Source organism: Panthera pardus, unplaced genomic scaffold (genome assembly GCF_024362965.1).
Source record: "Panthera pardus isolate Hobbes unplaced genomic scaffold, ASM2436296v1 HiC_scaffold_1, whole genome shotgun sequence".
NCBI classification, from domain to species: Eukaryota; Metazoa; Chordata; class Mammalia; order Carnivora; family Felidae; genus Panthera; species Panthera pardus.
This window is the reverse complement of record NW_026526654.1, coordinates 76,958,289-76,976,722: the sequence shown is the minus strand read 5'-3', so window position 1 is coordinate 76,976,722 and position 18,434 is coordinate 76,958,289. Positions and strand designations below refer to the sequence as shown.

The 18,434-nt window shown below is 33.9% G+C and overlaps 1 protein-coding gene across 9 annotated transcripts in view; it reads left to right on the top strand.

Annotated features, from left to right (window-relative positions):
- NBEA (neurobeachin) overlaps nucleotides 1–18,434 on the top strand; it is a 678,493-nt gene that overhangs the window by 363,141 nt on the left and 296,918 nt on the right. For all 9 annotated transcript variants that reach the window (XM_053900309.1, XM_053900303.1, XM_053900292.1 and 6 more), the window contains 2 exons: nucleotides 1,367–1,475; nucleotides 4,954–5,120. In XM_053900309.1, coding sequence (XP_053756284.1) covers nucleotides 1,367–1,475; nucleotides 4,954–5,120 — 276 coding nt within the window. The remainder of the gene's footprint in view (nucleotides 1–1,366; nucleotides 1,476–4,953; nucleotides 5,121–18,434) is intronic.

Genomic DNA, 18,434 nt, shown 5'->3' with positions numbered 1-18,434 from the left:
TCTCATTGTTCTCATTGACTGGGCTCAGCTAAGCTGTTCCTTTGCACCACTCTGTGGAGCTGTCTGGTACTGTAATCACTTGGGAGGCTGGCTCTGGGCTGGGAGTTCAACTAGGCCTGGGAGCCTAATGTCTTCTCTTCTCCTCCTTGAGGCTCTCCACATAATATGAGCTTCACTCAGCATTGCAGCAGATTCTACAAGACAGGTTTCCAAGAAAGAAAGGCAAAAGCTTCAAGGCATCTTATACCCTAGGCTCAGAAGTTACAACACTTCACTTCTGCTATATTCTGTTGGTCACAGGAAGTCACCAGGCACATCTAGGGGAGCAGAAACTCTTCATTTTTAAAGAATTATTTTTAAATGTTTATTTACTTTGAGACAGAGAGGGAGGGAGAAAATCCCAAGCAGGCTCCATGCTGTTAGCGCAGAGCCTGATGCCAGGCTTGATCTCATGAACTGAAACCATGAGGTCATGACTTGAGCTGAAATCAAGAGTTGAGTGCTTAACCAACTGAGCCACCCAGATGCCCCAACATTGCTCTTTTCCACGGAGCAATAACAGTATCACACTGCAAAAGAGTATGTGGGATGGGAGATATTGTTGCAACCATCTTTGGAAATAAGCTTTGCTCCATGCTATCAAATAAGTATGAAGAGGCTCCCTGTGCGCTCCCACTAAGGAAGGATCTTCAGATATATTGCTAAGTGAGAAAAGCCAGGTAGAGAAAAGACTGTGTGAAATACTAATATTGGTGTAAGGATGTGGAAAAGAACATTTGTATTTTCTTATGTATTTTTAAAAGCCTCTGAAAACATATGCAAGAAACTGTCAACAGCAAGTGCCTGATGAGGTTGGAAATCAGGTCAAGAGGTAATATCGTGAGAGGCTTTTCACTATATGTCTTAAACTTTTTGAAAACAATTTGGATATTCAAATAACTTTGTTAAAAAGTTCAATGCATAGGTTTCCTAATATATGATTATCTAGCTTTTGTGTGAAAGTTTACTTCCAAGATAGTGAAGTCTACTGTTTTAACCATTTCCTTCAAAGATAGGGCATTCTGTTGTTTTAACCATTTAAAATACTAATAAAAAACCTTGATTTTTTTTTTGCATTAACTAATTTTATTGAATTAATTGAATCATTCATTCACAAGATACACTATTGAACAGAGGCATTGTTGTAACAGTTTTATGGTACATTTCTATATTTCAAATGTCTTTGAATTATAATTTTGACTATGTTAATTTCATAATGTAACTAAATTTTATGCATAATTAATCTTTCAAATACTGAAATTTGATTAAAAATTAGATTAACCAAAGATACTAGGAATAATAATTGCAAAGGTATCTTCCTTTTTAGATTACTATGCCACGCTATGAAGGACCATATAGTTCGTGTCGCAAATGAAGCTGAGTTTATTTTGAACAGACAGAGAGCTGAAGATGTACATAAACATGCAGAGTTTGAGGTAAGGTTTTGGTGGCAGATTAAATTCTGCTTCTCTAAGTCAGCTGTCTCTGATGGTAACCTTACATAAGTTTTTTTTTACAGGAAAATTTCATTCAAATAATTTTGGTTCTTTTTTTTTTTTTAAGCTTTAGTAAATACCAAACACAGAGCACTAATTTTCATCTCATTTACAACATGGAGAGATCCCTCTTACCTTGTGCCTAACTCTTTAGTAGACCGAAGTTTTTCTAAAGTACTCTTAAAGGCAAATAAAATTTTAGAATGCAATTACCGTAGTAATTTTTAAACTAGCAGAGTTTATACACTACTAAATGTGGGTTTAACAAGTGGTTATATAAAAATACTCGGTTTTTCCATGTATTCAGTAATTTGTTATGTATCAATGTATCCATCTTTAGAGTGGCCAAAGATCATTGCAGTTCATATTTTATTGTTATAATTGATATTTTATTGACAATTGAAGGATTGCTATTATATGATATGCTTGCAGATCTATACGTATATCTGGGAATGTATAATTTAAATTTAAATATGTAATTTTATAATATATAAATATATAAATTTAAATATATAATTTAAAAATCCTCACAAGTCCCGTGACTAAAGAAAAAATTAAGTATCATTTCTATTTTATATGAAAAAACTAAAGTATATTGAAATACTGTATATTCCATACTAACAGGTTTTATATACAAATATTATTTTTATATTTCTAGCGTGTCAATAATTATTTACCATTATTTGAATTTCCTCCATTCAGTATCCTGATTTTAGTGTTTTAAATTACAGCAATGACTTCATTCAATTTGCAAAACAAACTTGGTTTCAGAAATAATCAGGTGACTTGGTATTTGGCTTAGGTTGAACTGCCATTGGCCTTGAAAATAATAAATAACCATCCATTTATTTTCCTGATGCCACATGCGAACAAGTGTGGCGTGGCTAGAAATCAGAACCCAAGATTTCAGTTTTGATGAGGTTTTTATCTCGGTAAACCAGCTCTCTTAGTCATGCGCGTTGATGCCCCAGGTCTAGTAATCTCTGACCTTGCTGGCTGAAAAGCATGAGACAGAGAAATAGCTGTTGTCACTTCCATACTCTTAACCTCTGCTTCATTTGTCAGATGAGACAGCACACACTTGTCATGTGAGATCGCAACAACCTTATTTTGAAAAAAAAAATACCAAATATTTTAAACTTTGATAAAAGTACGTGGACAATTGAGTGTATATCAAAGTGAAGCTTCATATCTCTTCAACAATAAATACCATTGGGTATTTATCAGGAGGTCCTGTTGTAATCTGGATGTCAAGAAAATTCTGAGTTATCTGTTCTTTGACGAATATGTTTAGATATAAGATATGTCAGGACTTTAAACAAAATAAGAATATTCAATTAAGTATTGACTTCCGTTAGTAAATAAGATTTGGAAAATTAACTGAATTCCCTGCAAGATGAATTTTGAGTCATTCATATTTCTAGTAAGAAAATTAAGATGCTTTGTGGGGATATAAGAAGATCAGTATTTGTCACGTGAAAACATTTAAAATAGATTCTCAAGCAGCTAGGTATCAGTAACAAGCTTTAACACATATTTAACGAAGGTGAAAATTAAGCTGAAGGCAGTGTTTCTCAGCCTTTTTTTCATTACTGCCCCCTAAGCAAGCCTTTTAGACAGTTTTCACTCTAATCACCCCCTCTCCATAAAATTTTGTATCTACTAATATGCTGTATATCTGTTTATGTACTATATACACATCTGTGCTTTACACATAAAAAGAATACAGTTTTTTCACACACACACCCCCCTCGCAATACCACTTTTCACCCCCTGGGGATGAGATCATTCCTATTGAGAATGCATGGCTAAGAGTGATAAGAGGCCATGAAGTGGATGTGAAGACTCAGTGTTTTTTAGAATTATGTAAACATAAAATAAAATACTACTGTAAATCAAATTGGAGACTATTATCCTTGTTATTTAATGGATTATACTGTTTTTTTAACTAAAATGTTTGTTCTTTTTAGGTTAGAGCTGTCTTAGTAAATGCATTGATGTGTGTGTGTGTGTGTGTGTGTGTGTGTGTGTGTGTGTGTGTTTCACCATTTACCACTTTTAAGTTATAAAAAATTTCACAAAAGCCATGGCATTTTACTAGGCCTTTTTGGGGGAATTTCTCTCTCTCCCATATAAGCTTGTATTTAACAGATAAAGTATATTTAATTTGAGATGGGTACCTCACAGTTAAGTTTTTTTTTAGTTAACCATTGTAATTGTTAAGGAAGAAAAATGAAAATTTAATTTTGCTCTCCAATGAGCTAATGAAATATTAACCTCATTATGGAGGCAGATCATTGTACTAATTGGTGATTCCCTGTACAAAAAGATAAATTGGAAAATGAATTAATCCTCCTTAGATTACTGTAGGGTTATTTCTCTGAAAGAGATAACTTGTGGTAGTAGTGGATAGAATAGACAGACTGAAGGGATATGTTCAAACACCTTCCATGAAACAGATTTTTACATAGTAAAGATGAATGTGAGCCAATTATATGTATTTTTTTAGATGTGAGACTTTTTTTCTTCTAGTTATAAGACTCATATTACATACTTGGTAATGTTAAAATTTACAGTGAATCCACCCGATATAAAAATCACTATACAAAAAAAATCACACTCATAATTAAAGACATGTTCATCTTCATCATCATATTGAACCTTTTTGATACACAGTGGGATTGATTAGCTTTGTTGCTAATGCCAGTGAGCATGAATACAGTAGCCGACAGAACAACTGATTATTAGGAAAGATAAGAATAAGATAGTTGTTATCCTGAGAACCTTTGAACACGTTAAATACTAGGATTGGGAAAGATTGTAGAGAAAAGCTTACCTTATTATTTTACAAATATGAAACTGAGTATGATGATGAAATAAAACAATTTTCATAAAGTGTGAAATAAAATGCAAGCCTAAATTCCTAAATCATTGCTTTTCCTTGTACATCGCATTGCCATTTATGAGATGGAAATATTAATTAAATGTCAAGTTTTGGATCTCTATATAACTATCAGGAATGTAACTCTTTATTTTAAGTGCAGTATATACTATATTGGTTAAAATAATAATTAGATTTACATTTTTAATAAACCATTATTCTAAAATGTTTTTTTTAATGTATTAGCAACAGACTCAGAATTTTGGGAGCCTTAAATGTCATTAACTGCTTTATATAACATCATCCAAATTATCTTCCATATACTTTATGTATAAACACATAGGACACATTTTTACCAATTTAAAAAGTAATTATAATGACTATATTCTTTAGAATAAATTTTCCCAAGATTGGATTATCTGAGTTTTTAAAATTGAATTATTACCCTTTAACTGAAGGTTAGATAATATTCCTTACTTAGCCATGGCAGAAGTTATGCATTGTTAAACATTATGCACTGTTTGTATGTTTTTACAGTCTCAGTGTGCCCAGTATGCTGCTGATAGAAGAGAGGAAGAAAAGATGTGTGACCATCTTATAAGTGCCGCTAAACATCGAGATCACGTTACGGCAAACCAACTGAAACAGAAGATCCTCAATATTCTCACAAACAAGCATGGCGCTTGGGGAGCAGTTTCTCATAGGTGAGTAATCACAGATTACAAGTAAATAATAATTCACAAGTTATTTATAATAGAAGTTTTAAAAACGTCTATAAACTTTAAAATTATCTAGAAAATATGATTTAAAGCATAAAAAATTGCTGGAATTTTCCCCTGATATCTTCAGTAATTCCTCTTTAGAATCCTTTGGAAGAAAAGCTAAACTTTTAACAGAAGCTCCAGTGGAAGTTATTTCTAATTTAATAATAATACGCAACATCATAAAAAAATTAGGCAAGTATTTTAGACTACTGTCTCTTACATGATGATGTGTGTTAATTATAAGAAGTGGCTCTTTTTTTCATGTTTCAAGAGTCAACTCTTCCTACTTATTAAATTTATATCATTCTGAATTTTTCTTATAAACAGGTAATAATATAAACATTTACTGTGGAGAGTTAATACGTCCTTTTTAGAAATTTTTTTTCCGTATTTTTCTATTCAGTCTTTCTTGCAATGGATTTTCATTGCATATTAGGACATTTGTGATATTATAGTGTACGTAAAACCAAAATTGGTTGTTTATGGATTACAAATGTTCTCCTTGCTAAAGTGTTGTGGTGTAAAATTATTTTCTTTATTTTCTCTATACAATGAAGTTTTCTAGAAAAATAATAATGAAGCAGATCACTACATTTAGATTGCTAATGTTCTTCACTTTTATATCTTCATTTTATTTGTTCCCATTAACTGCTTTTAAGTGTTTAGCAGAGTTTAGGGGTTGGTTACTTGTGGACAGGACACTACTAAGAAGAATTCTGATAGAAGCAATTCTATTAGTTAGGGAAGAACATCTAGAATATGATGAGGATAGTGTTTGATCATCTGACCTGGTATTTCAAGTGTAAGATAGATCTAGTAAATCTTTTTTTTATTTTTTATTTTTTAAAGTTTATTTTATTTTTGAGAGAGAGAGAGAGAGAGAGACATAGTGTGAGTGGGGGAGGGGCAGAGAGAGGTGGACACAGAATCTGAAGCAGGCTCCAGGCTCTGAGCTGTCAGCACCGAGCCTGATGCGGGGCTCGAACCTGCGAACCGCGGGATCGTGACCTGAGCCGAAGTCAGACACCCAACTGGCTGAGCCACCCAGGCGCCCCCATCCTAGTAAATCTTTATTATTTTTGCATTTAAGGTAATACTAAGAACCTTACATGAATTATTTCATTAAACCTTCATAACATCTCTATTTAGATTGGTACTCAAACGTTTTCCATATTACATTGAGAAAACTGAAGCTTTCAGAGGTTACATAAAACTTACATAGTATCACACAGCTTATACAAAAAGAGACATTGTTCCAGTCAGGTTGTCCAGAGAAACAGAAACAGAACCAATGGGATATATGTGAGACACAGAGATATACGTATAGGTATAGGTATAGGTATAGGTATAGGTATAGGTATAGGTATAGGTATAGATATACAGATTTATTTTAAAGAATTGGCTCACATGATTGTCAAGTCTGGTAAATCTGAAATAACGTATTCCAGTCACTGTGGCTTTCTCCTATTTTTTTAGGCTTTTGGGACATGCTTACTCTACTTAGAATGCTTTTTCCCAAACATTCTATGCAGCTAGCTCTCTTACTTTCTTCCAGTTTTAATTCAAATGGTACTTTCTCAAAAGAGCCTTCTGTAGCCACTCTGTCTAAAATTCTACTTCTTCCCCCAACTATTTTATTTTGTATTTCTCTGCTTTATTTTTCCTTTCCAACATTTATTTCTATCTTACGTATTATATCCTTTACTTATTTGTCACTTGTATTGTTTTGCGTCCCACCAGCATCCAATTCCATAATGGAAGGGATTTTCTCTCTTTTGTCCACAGTAATATACCTAGCACCTAGAATAATGCCTGATACATGTAGATGTTAAATAAATATCCATTGACTAAGTTAATAAATGAATACTTAATGTATACCCTTTTTTACAGTGATACTGGGGATGAGTAGAAAAATAAATTAGTCTATTGTCTGGGACAATTTTATATTTTAAATGAAATTATTTTATTAAATGACAAAATGTACTTATCCTTGCATAAAACCAAAGTTCAATTCATCTGGGAATTAGGATGAACAATTCCTGTATCATTGGGTTATTTTAATGGTAAAATGAAACATGCAAAATACTTAACACGATGTCTAACACAGAGTAGACTTCTCATATTTGTTAGTCTCTTTTCTTTTTTGGTAGCTCTTTGAAAAAGACTTTAAAAAGACCTTATTTTTTTAGAGCAGTTTTAGGTTTACAACAGAGATCTCCCTTATATCCTCTCCCAACACACATGTGTACCCTCCCCCATTATCAAGGTCATTCATCCAAATTGTACATTTGTTACCAAGAATGAACCTACATTGACACATCATAATCACCCAGTCCATAGTCTACCTAAGGGTTCACTCTTGGCGTTGTGTATTCTGTGGGTCAGGACAAATACGTGATGACATATATCCATCATTTTAATATCATACATAGTATTAAATTTTATTTATTTATTTATTTGTTTGTTTTTTACATTTATTTATTTTTGAGAGACAGAGCATGAGCAGGGGAGGGGCAGAAAGAGAGGGAGACACAGAATCAGAAGCAGGCTCCAGGCTCCAATCTGTCAGCACAGAGCTCGACGCGGGGCTCAAACCCACAAACCGTGAGATCAAGACCTGAGCCGAAGTCAGACACTCAACCTACTAAGCCACCCAGGCACCCCCATACATAGTATTTCAACTGCCCTAAAAATTCTGTGTTCTGCCTATTCATCTCTCTTTTCCCCACCCCTGGCAAACACTAATTTTTTTTTAAATTTTATCCATAGTTTTGTCTTCTCCAGAATGTCATATAGTTGAAATCATACGGTATGTAACCTTTTCAGACTGAATTCTTTTACTTAGTTACATGCAATTAAGGTTCCTCCATGTCCTTTCATGGCTTGATGGCTCATTTTCTTTTAGCACTGCATAGTATTCCATTGTCTGGATGTATTTATCCATTCACCCAGTGTATTTATCCATTCACCTACTAAAGAGGATCTTGTTTGTTTCCAAGTTTTGGCAGCTGTAAATAAAGCTGCTGTAAACATCCATGTGCAGGTTTTTGTGTAGGCATTGGTTTTCAGCTCCTTTGGGTAAACACCAAAAAGCATGATGCTGCATGGTATGGTAAGAGTATGTTTAGTTTTACAGGAAACCACCGGAGTATCTAAAGTGGCTACAACATTTTGCATTCTCAGCACCAATATATAAGAATTGCTACTGTTCTCCCTCCTTGCCAGCATTAGGTATTGTCAGAATTCCAGATTTTGGCCATTCAAATAGGGATATAGTGGTATCTCGTTTTGATATGCATATTCCTGATGACACATGATGTGGAACATCATGTCATGTGCTTATTTTCCATTTGTACACCTTTGGTGAGGTGTCTGTTAAGGACTTTGGCCCATTTTTTAATAAGGTTGTTTGTTTTCTTATTACTGAGTTCTAAGAATTCTTTGTATATTTTGCATAACAGTCTTCTATCAGATGTGTTTTTTGCAAATATTTTCTCCCAGTCTGTGGCTTATTTTTTCATTGTCTTGATAGTGTCTTTTGTCGCGCAGAAGTTTTTAATTTTAACGAAGTCCAGTTTCTGTTATGTCTTCCATGGATAGTATCTTTGATGTTGTACCTAAAAAGGCACCACCAAAAAGTAATAATAATAATAATAATAATAATAATAATAATAAATTTTAACAAGGCACCAACAGTACCAAATATCATCTAGGTTTCGATGTCATCTTCTAGGAGTTTTATGGTTTTACATTTTACAGTTAGGTCTGTGATCCATTTTTAGCTAATTTTTTTTGAAGTGTGTTAAGTTTGTAGTCTATTTGTGGGCACTTTGTTCCACTGACCTATTTGTTCTTTCACCAATGCCTTATTGTCTTGGCTAATGTAGCTTTTCGTAGTTCTATAAACTAACTTGTTCTTCTCCTTCCAACTTAAAAATTACTTCTTAAAGTAATTTCCCATGCCACTTAATCACCCTCTAACTTGCAATATATAGCTCTAATCTATTGATTTTATTCATATAATGAACAGATGGCTCTTATTAGCATAGTGGGAAACAAAGTAGAATAACTCCCTCCCTCGCTTAGTTCATAGAAGTACAATAGAAGAGACATATTACACGAAACAAATGATTATAGAAATAAAAGATGTAAAGGCAAACTTTGGCAATTACTAGGAAAGAAAAGTACAGGGTGCTCTGAAGGAGAGAGTATAGCAAAGGATCTTCATTTTAGATTCAGAAGTCAGGGAAGTCTTCTTTAAAGAAGTTCCGTTTGGGGGCGCCTGGGTGGCTCAGTCGGTTAAGCGGCCGACTTCAGCTCAGGTCACGATCTCGCGGCCCGTGAGTTCGAGCCCCACGTCGGGCTCTGGGCTGATGGCTCAGAGCCTGGAGCCTGCTTCCGATTCTGTGTCTCCCTCTCTCTCTGCCCCTCCCCCATTCATGCTCTGTCTCTCTCTGTCTCAAAAATAAATAAAACGTTAAAAAAAAAATTTAAAGAAGTTCTGTTTGAATTAGGTACTCAAGGAATGAGCAGGGAATCATCAGTAAAGGCTGGGGTATAGAATATTCTAGAGAAAAATATTACAAAGACTCAGAATTTAGAAATAATAAAATGAACAGAAAGGAGGGTAGTGTGTCTAGAACTTACTGAGCACTGGAGATAGGTGTTTGAGATAAGGCCAGATAGTAACATATGAGCTAGATGATTTAAAGTCTTGTAGATCCTGTTAAAGATTCGTGACTTTATCCTAAGTGGCATGAAAAGCAGTGAGAGGCTTTGAGCAAAAGAGTCACATGATCTGATATATGTTTTAAAAGACCAGTCTGTCTTTTTCTGTATGACTTATTTCACTCAGCATAACACTCTCCAGTTCCATCCACGTTGCTACAAAAGGCCATATTTCATTCTTTCTCATTGCCACGTAGCATTCCATTGTGTACATAAAGCACAATTTCTTTATCCATTCATCAGTTGATGGACATTTAGACTCTTTCCATAATCTGGCTATTGTTGAAAGTTCTGCTGTGAACATTGGGGTACAAGTGCCCCTATGCATCAGCACTCCTGTATCCCTTGGGTAAATTCCTAGCAGTGCTATTGCTGGGTCATAGGGTAGATCTATTTTTAATTTTTTGAGGAACCTCCACACTGTTTTCCAGAGCGGCTGCACCAGTTTGCATTCCCACCAACAGTGCAAGAGGGTTCCCGTTTTCTCCACATCCTCTCCAGCATCTATAGTCTCCTGATTTGTTCATTTTAGCCACTCTGACTGGCATGAGGTGGTATCTCAGTGTGGTTTTGATTTGTATTTCCCTGATGAGGAGTGACATTGAGCGTCATTTCATGTGTCTGTTGACCATCTGGATGTCTTCTTTGGAAAAGTGTCTATCCATGTCTTCTGCCCATTTCTTCACTGGATTATTTGTTTTTTGGGTCTGGAGTTTGGTGAGATCTTTATAGATTTTGGATACTAGCCATTTGTCCTATATATCATTTGCAAATATCTTTTCCCATTCCGTCGGTTGCCTTTTAGTTTTGTTGATTGTTTCCTTTGCAGTGCAGAAGCCTTTTATCTTCATGAGGTCACAATAGTCCATTTTTGCTTTTAATTCCCTTGCCTTTGGAGATATGTCAAGTAAGAAATTGCTGCAGCTGAGGTCAGAGAGGTTTTTTCCTGCCTTCTCCTCCAGGGTTTTGATGGTTTCCTGTCTCACATTGAGGTCCTTTATCCATTTTGAGTTTGTTTTTGTGAATGGTGTGAGAAAGTGATCTAGTTTCATTCTTCTGCATGTTGCTGTCCAGTTCTCCCAGCATCATTTGTTAAAGAGACTGTCTTTTTTCCATTGGATATTCTTTCCTGCTTTGTCAGAGATTAGTTGGCCTAGTATGACTAAAATTAAAACAAAACAAAAACCTTAAAATGTAAGACCTGGCAAAGAGGTAAGATGTAGCTGGAACCCACATACATTGCTGATAGAGGTACAACATGGTGCATCTTCTTTGGAAGAAAGTTTGAAAAGCAGTTTATTTGTTTTTTTTTTAATACAATGAGACATACAGTTACTACATGACATAACAATCCTACTCCTAAGTATTTACTCCAGGAGAAATGAAAACGTACATTCACACAAAAACTTGTACATTCGTGCAAAAAAACTTGCACATTAATGCTCAAAGCACGCCCCTAAATAGCATAAATGCTCTTCAACTAGTATATGGATAAATAAACAGTACATCCATATAATGGAATAGTACTCAGCAGTATAAAGGAAGAGACTATTGTTATATGCAACAGCCTGAATGAATCTCAAATGTATTCTGCAAAGTGAAAGAAGCCAGACTCAAAAGAACACAAATTGTGTAATTCCTTTTATGCAACAGCTGGAAAAAACAAAACCTTAGGCAAATAAAACACAGCGGTGGATTCCAAGGGCTAACAGTAGAAAGAGAATTTGACCAGAAAGGGACAACATGAGGGAGCTTTCAGGATGATGGAATTGTTCTATATCTTGATTGTGGTAGTGTTTTCATGATTCTGCCTTTGTCAAGATTCTGCCTGTACAGCAAAAAGAGTGAATTTTACTGTATATAAATTAATTAATTGTTTTTAAGCCTTTGGCCTAAGATCAAGTGTATATAAATTAATTAAGTTTTCAAAAACTAAAATAAAAAAAAAACAAAGGCCCAGAGAAGTCTTTATAGATGGCTTTTGAGCTGTGAATACTAATGTTTACCTAACTATATTATACTTTTAATATAGAGAATTACAATCACATATTATTTATTCACTGTTTTAAAGTTAAATAAATTGCAACTGAGATTATCTCAATTACTTTCATGCCAACAAGGTGTATTGGTCTGTAATCTAAAGCACATAAGTTCAATTTTCCCATAACTAATACCTCTAAATGAATTAATTTTTACTATATGTATTTTTTTAATTATATAGTTTTTAAATCCTAAAGTAAATGTAGTAAATATACTATTATCTAATAAAGATTTTGAAATGTTCAGAGGGAGAAGAAAAAAGAACTTTCTTTCCAGCAATTTGCAGGTAAAGTGTCAAGATTTAAATTAGGAAGGTGCTCTACACTCAGTGAATGCAGTTGTAACAAGCTGTAGCAAGTATATTGGTAGTAACTGAGTTAGACTAAACAATCTACTAATTTTGATCTCTATAATAATGTGTGATATAAGAGGGGGGAAAACCTGCTTAGAAATCAGATATATAGATATAGATATAGATATAGATATGTATATCTATATATCTATATATCTATATATATCTATCTATATATGTATGTATGTCTCACAACCCATATTTGTTTTATGGCAGTGAAGTTTCATAAAAACTTAGGCCACAGCTTCATAAGAGCTAGGTAAATGCACATAACAGGGTCAAATGGGAAGATGGCGTACTTATTGGATTTCAACCTGAGATCCTACACCTCCAAAACAAGAGTTCTCAGACTCACCATATCATGATTTTAAAGTCAAAATAATAACTTAAAGTTACATAAAGAATGAGTAGGTAGTGCTGTGGAGTGATAATTGTATGCTTTGGAAATAAATTCTGTATTTGGAATATTCTGAAAGAATCACATTAACTTTCGCTTTCTGACTTTTTCTTCTGTTTCCCTTATTTTTAATATTCATATTTAGGAGTGCCTGGGTGGCTCAGTTGGTTGTGTCTGGCTTCGGGTCAGGTCATGAGTTCGAGCCCCCCGTCGGGCTCTGTGCTGACAGCTCAGAGCCTGGAGCCTGTTTCAGATTATGTGTCTCCCTCTCTTTCTGCCCCTCCCCCTGCTCAAGTTCTCTCTAAAATGAATAAATGTTTTAAAAATTAAAATAAATATTCATATTTACATATGGGTGTGAACTACAACCACTGCACTTGGATATTTATTTAATCCCAAATTAATTTGCTCTGAGTCCCTTCATGGGGCTTTTGGAAAATCCAATGATAATCATTAATAGGACCCTACATATACATTCCTGGATTATGCAGAGATTTTTAGTAATCTTATTAATATAAAGCCATGGAATCCTCATTTCACTCTGGGCCCCAGAGATATGCTTCATTTATGCTTGAAGGTAGGTCTATTTCTGGACAAAATGAGATATTAGGTTCTACATTAATGCAAAGAGCTGTGGCCCCCCCAGGGTACAACCATATATGTTTCTGCTATTTCATTGAGAGTAAATATACCCCACCACTTTCAGGACCCTCTTCATACATCATCTTCTCAGTTCTGGAATAAACTCAGGCCCTGGATACTTCAGTCTCTTTACACCTCAAGCCTCCATGTCCATCATTTCTTTTAGGATAGCTGAGCTACTTTTTAAAAGGAATATATCTTATCACTGCTGAAAAGATAAGAGTAGCGTCAGATTTGCTAGATTCAAAACCCCGCTTGTTTGGGAGGGGTTGGCATAGAGTGAAGTAGAGATTTTGCTTATTTTTCTCATCCGTTTAGATTCCATAGCCCAAACCTTTCTACAGCTATCCTGGGGCATCTGTTTGATGTACAGGTTCTGTGATCATGGAACATATTTTATTTTTCATTCGGAATTTGAACCTTTGGCATTCACCTCACTGTATTCTAATTGTGGTTGCTAATTCTAACTGCTCTAATCAAAAACACAAATCTAAAATTAAGTAGAGCCATTATGACTTAATAATTAACTAGATACAATGTTGTCTAAGTTATTCTCATCATTCACTGGGTGAATGGTGGGGCCATTCTTAGAATTGAAAAATACTCAAGGAACTGGTGTAGATGGGAAGATGATTATTGAGTTTGCCTTGCCCATGGCATATTCTAGTGTAATTACCCACCACAAAATTGAAAGTAGAGCCATATGTCATTAGTTCCCTAGTTATGCATGTGATAACTTTCTCAGACATGGCCAAAACATATTTTCTAATCCAAATTGCATTCCTCCTATTCACCCAGTAAAGGGCATCTAGGAGACATCCTTGATTTACTTCTTGCTTTCAGCCCTCCCTCTCCCCATAAAACACACATACACAAATTGCCCCTCAGAAGATGCTGTCAGGAATACATTTAGCATATACACTTTCTTCTTGGAAGAAGTAGAAGAATATAGTAGATTCTTCCAAGGTTGTGTTTTACTGGGTAGGTTCATCAAGGCAAACGAGCAGAGATATTAAGATACAAGTAAGAAATTGTTTGAAGTGATAGATTGTGTACTTAATCTAAGATAGTTCAGGAAGGACTGTAAATAAAGAAAGGAGATTGATAGGCAGATAATAATGGAGTCAAGAAAACAAGAGTCAGTGAGCTGAAAGAATGGGAAGTTTTAGGATGTTTTAATTCAAAATTTCAGAACGACGTCACTACAAGATTGACAAATTCAGAATGTAGTCCTGAAAGTGGTTGTGGGGTCAAACTGAAGGTCATGGTAATGATGAGCTCGAGAAACGGAAAAAGATGGAGCCTTGCATGTGGCACACATTGGATTACCCAAGACAATTCCAGTATTTGGGATGGAAAGAAAGGTTGTCAGCATCCTCTAAGTCTCCGGTAAATAGAAGGAATGGCCTGGGATGCTGATACAAGCCTCTATATAGGGAGAAGAATAGGTGGGATTGCCAGATTTAGCAAGAGCCTCAAAGGAATCTCAAAGCTCATCTTCCCTATACATATATATATGTGTGTATATATATGAATATATATATGTATATATATATACATGTATATATATACATATATATATATGTGTGTATATATATGAATATATATATGTATATATATATATACATGTATATATATACATATATATTTACATACATATATATGTATGTATATGTATTTATTATCTTCCCTAAGTATATACGTGTGTGTATGTATGTGTGTATGTGAGTGTATATATATATCTCCAAATGAATAGAGGTAAAAAATATACCACAGGATGGCAGAAATTTAAAAAGCCTATGAGGTCATTTTCCCTGATAGAAATCTAATGCAGATCACATAGGCAAGAGCAATGTTTTGAAAGGACGAGGTGATATAAATCAATAGTGATTCTATGGGTCAGACCAAAAATGTCTATAATTTGAATATGAAGATGATCAGGCTGAAACCTTTATGACCCACTTGATTGCCAGCCTTATTTCTGCTGCCCTTTTTCCTAAAATATATAGTTTTTAAAAATTAGGATGACTATTTTAATAGGCCTCATAATAAGATACTTTGTAAAATGCTTAATACATAGAATTGTATAAAATACACAAGAAAGAAAAAAATCAATAAGCAGAATATAAAATAAACATCTCACAAATATTAGACTACTTTCTCAGCTGTGGAAGTCATTAGGTTTAAAACAAAAATTAAAGCTTTGGATCTTCACATTAATGAAACTTCTCCTTGGTTTACTAAACAAATGGCATAAAGTTTAAAAATTTTTGACCATTTGCGACAAGTGCCTGGAATTAAAGGGAGATGATCACAGTCCCTCAGTCGTTTATTGGGCTATAATTAAAATATGCATTTATGAAACCATAGGAAATATTTCTCAAGCAGTAACATCTGCTATCTTGGCAGATGGTATTTTTGCTGGAATCATTAAAGATGGCACCTTATTAGGCTGTCGAGAAGAATCTCTGGACTCCTTTGATGTAATTGTTTTTATAAGCTTATATTTTAGATTAGAAATTTTCAGTTAAATATCACTGTATTCCCTAAAATAATATGCTCAACCCATTGACTTTTTGAAAATCGTAGAGAGACATATAAGAATGTTTAGTAATTTGAATTCAACCAGTATTTTTCTCTATAAAGATCCTCTTTTTATAACTGCATATCATATACATTTTTGTTTTTATAAACGAAATGAGTAAATTAGCTTACAGTGGCGTTGCTCTGTATTTGCACACTAAAGTTTTGTACATTAGACTGTCAAGTGTTTTTTGCTATTTGTGTTCACAAGGAGTTTGCTGTCTTTTGTCAATAATAAGGGTTGCTTGTTTGGTTGGAAAGTGCCATTGCCCTAGAGTGCTGTATTTTGAAGTCATCTGTCATGGATACATTGTAGAGAGAAGACTATTTATGTTTATGGCATTTTAAGTAACTGAGTTAAACCCTTTGGAATATAGAGAAATGGCGTGTTTACTGTCATCACTGTTCACTTAATCTTGTGACCCTGACATGGTAGCATTCCCATAAATCTCCCTGTGGGTAGTTCAATAAAACAGATGAACATCAAAATGTAATGATTGTTTCAGCTTTAGGAATTAACTACGTGATGGAATAAATATGGCCCAGATAGTAGTAATGTTACAGAAGCATTTTACTACTCCCTTTTTCAAACAAGTAACACTAGAAAATAATTATGTATTACAGTTTGTGTTCTATTTTCAGATATTTGCAGTACCTTGTAGTCCTATCATTAAAAGAAAAAGGAAATAGATTTAAAAAATATTTGTATTATGACATTTTTTAAAGCAGTTTAAATTTTTTGGTATATTTAAGGCTCCAAAAATAGTAAAATTGGTTTCTGCAAGGATATTTTAATGTAGCTTTTTATTGTGTTTTCATTGTATTACATCTTTGTTATTTTTTCTATATTCATTTTTAAAAAATACTTGCCATTATATAATTTCTCAAACATAGATTTTTTACTTCAGTAGTTTTTTTACACCACTCATTTTGTAAGCATCTATTGAGGCATTCAGGAAAAATAATTGGGGACAGTGAGGCATTCCAAAAAATAATAATAATAATTAACAAGAAACACTAAGATAAATCAGTGGAAGAAACTAAAAGGACGTAACACCCAGTTCTCACTATACCACATTCCAGAGGTCACGTCCACAAACTAGAAGAAAATCCAACTCATAAATGCTATTAATACTCTTGCTGCTTAGATAATAGATCTATAGGATGAAATGATCTGAAAACAAGTTACTTTTGCCTCCCAATTTCCATATGTAAAAAACTTTTGTCAGTTTAGTTTGGTATGATAAAACCTCTAAGCCTCTTTTCAAATAGGATTTTGTACTTTGGCTACTAATAATCCAATTTGCATGATAATGATAAATTCTAAACACCAAAGTGTGCTGTATAATGTAAAACCTGTGGGGGAAAGCATAGAAATTATATTTTTATACAAGTTGTTATAAAAATATATATAACAGATCTATAAAAAGACCATCATAAGCATTTTTAGTAGCAACCCAGGCAGAAAACTAAGAAAATGAAGGGCTCTGAACCCTGTCAGAAAAGAAGGCCGATTACTAATATGATACAAGACCCCAGGAAAAATAAGATTGACCTTACTAATTAAATCTTTGAGCATTAGCATCAAGTTGAAAAACAGTCTTCCATGAAGAGAAGGTTGATGTGCAATACTTAACAAATAAATGATCAGCTACTTTACCTTAGGTAACCAAGCCCTAATAATACTTTCTTGTATTTTTAATAGCCTTTCAAAGTGATAAGAGCCCTAAAAATTTGATTGTGGACAGTGTTAAAACAGAAACTGTTTTCTGTTAAGTGGGATTCTTTTCTGTTAGCTATTAATATTCAGTAAATAGCTACCAAATTGCAATCAAGCACTCAATAGATAAAAATACTGTTCAGAGCTAGGTAACGGGATATTACATAAGAAGGATTTTTATGTGTTTTCAGTCTTAACATAAACCTTAAAAATTAAGTATGGCTATGTTCTGGATTAAAAAAGACTTTCAAGGGCTAGGCAAAAAAAATAGTAAATATAAACTATCATATAGGCATTTTTAAAGCTTATAAACTAGATTTATCCAACTGAGTAAACGGAATGGTTTTTTTAGAATATTTTAAGTTACATTTTTAACCAGTAAATTAACAAACATATCAAATAGCTACAAAATACCTTAACTTCTTTAAAAGCACTTATTAAGTATATGATAATTAAGTGATAATTAAAGTTTTCACCTTTCAGTAAATTTGATGGTGCCATGATCAGAGTTAGACGAATATTGGTTCTAAGTATTAATAGTTCAAGGGCACTTAAGTGATGAGTGGATGTCATTGTAATCAGTCATTCCCTTGAGGAGCATCATGTCTGTGATAGTTTATTTATTTTTTATTTTTTTGGAATTTTCATACAGTTTCTTTTTTTTTTTTCAATATATGAAATTTATTGTCCAATTGGTTTCCATACAACACCCAGTGCTCATCCCAAAAGGTGCCCTCCTCAATACCCATCACCCACCCTCCCCTCCCTCCCACCCCCCATCAACCCTCAGTT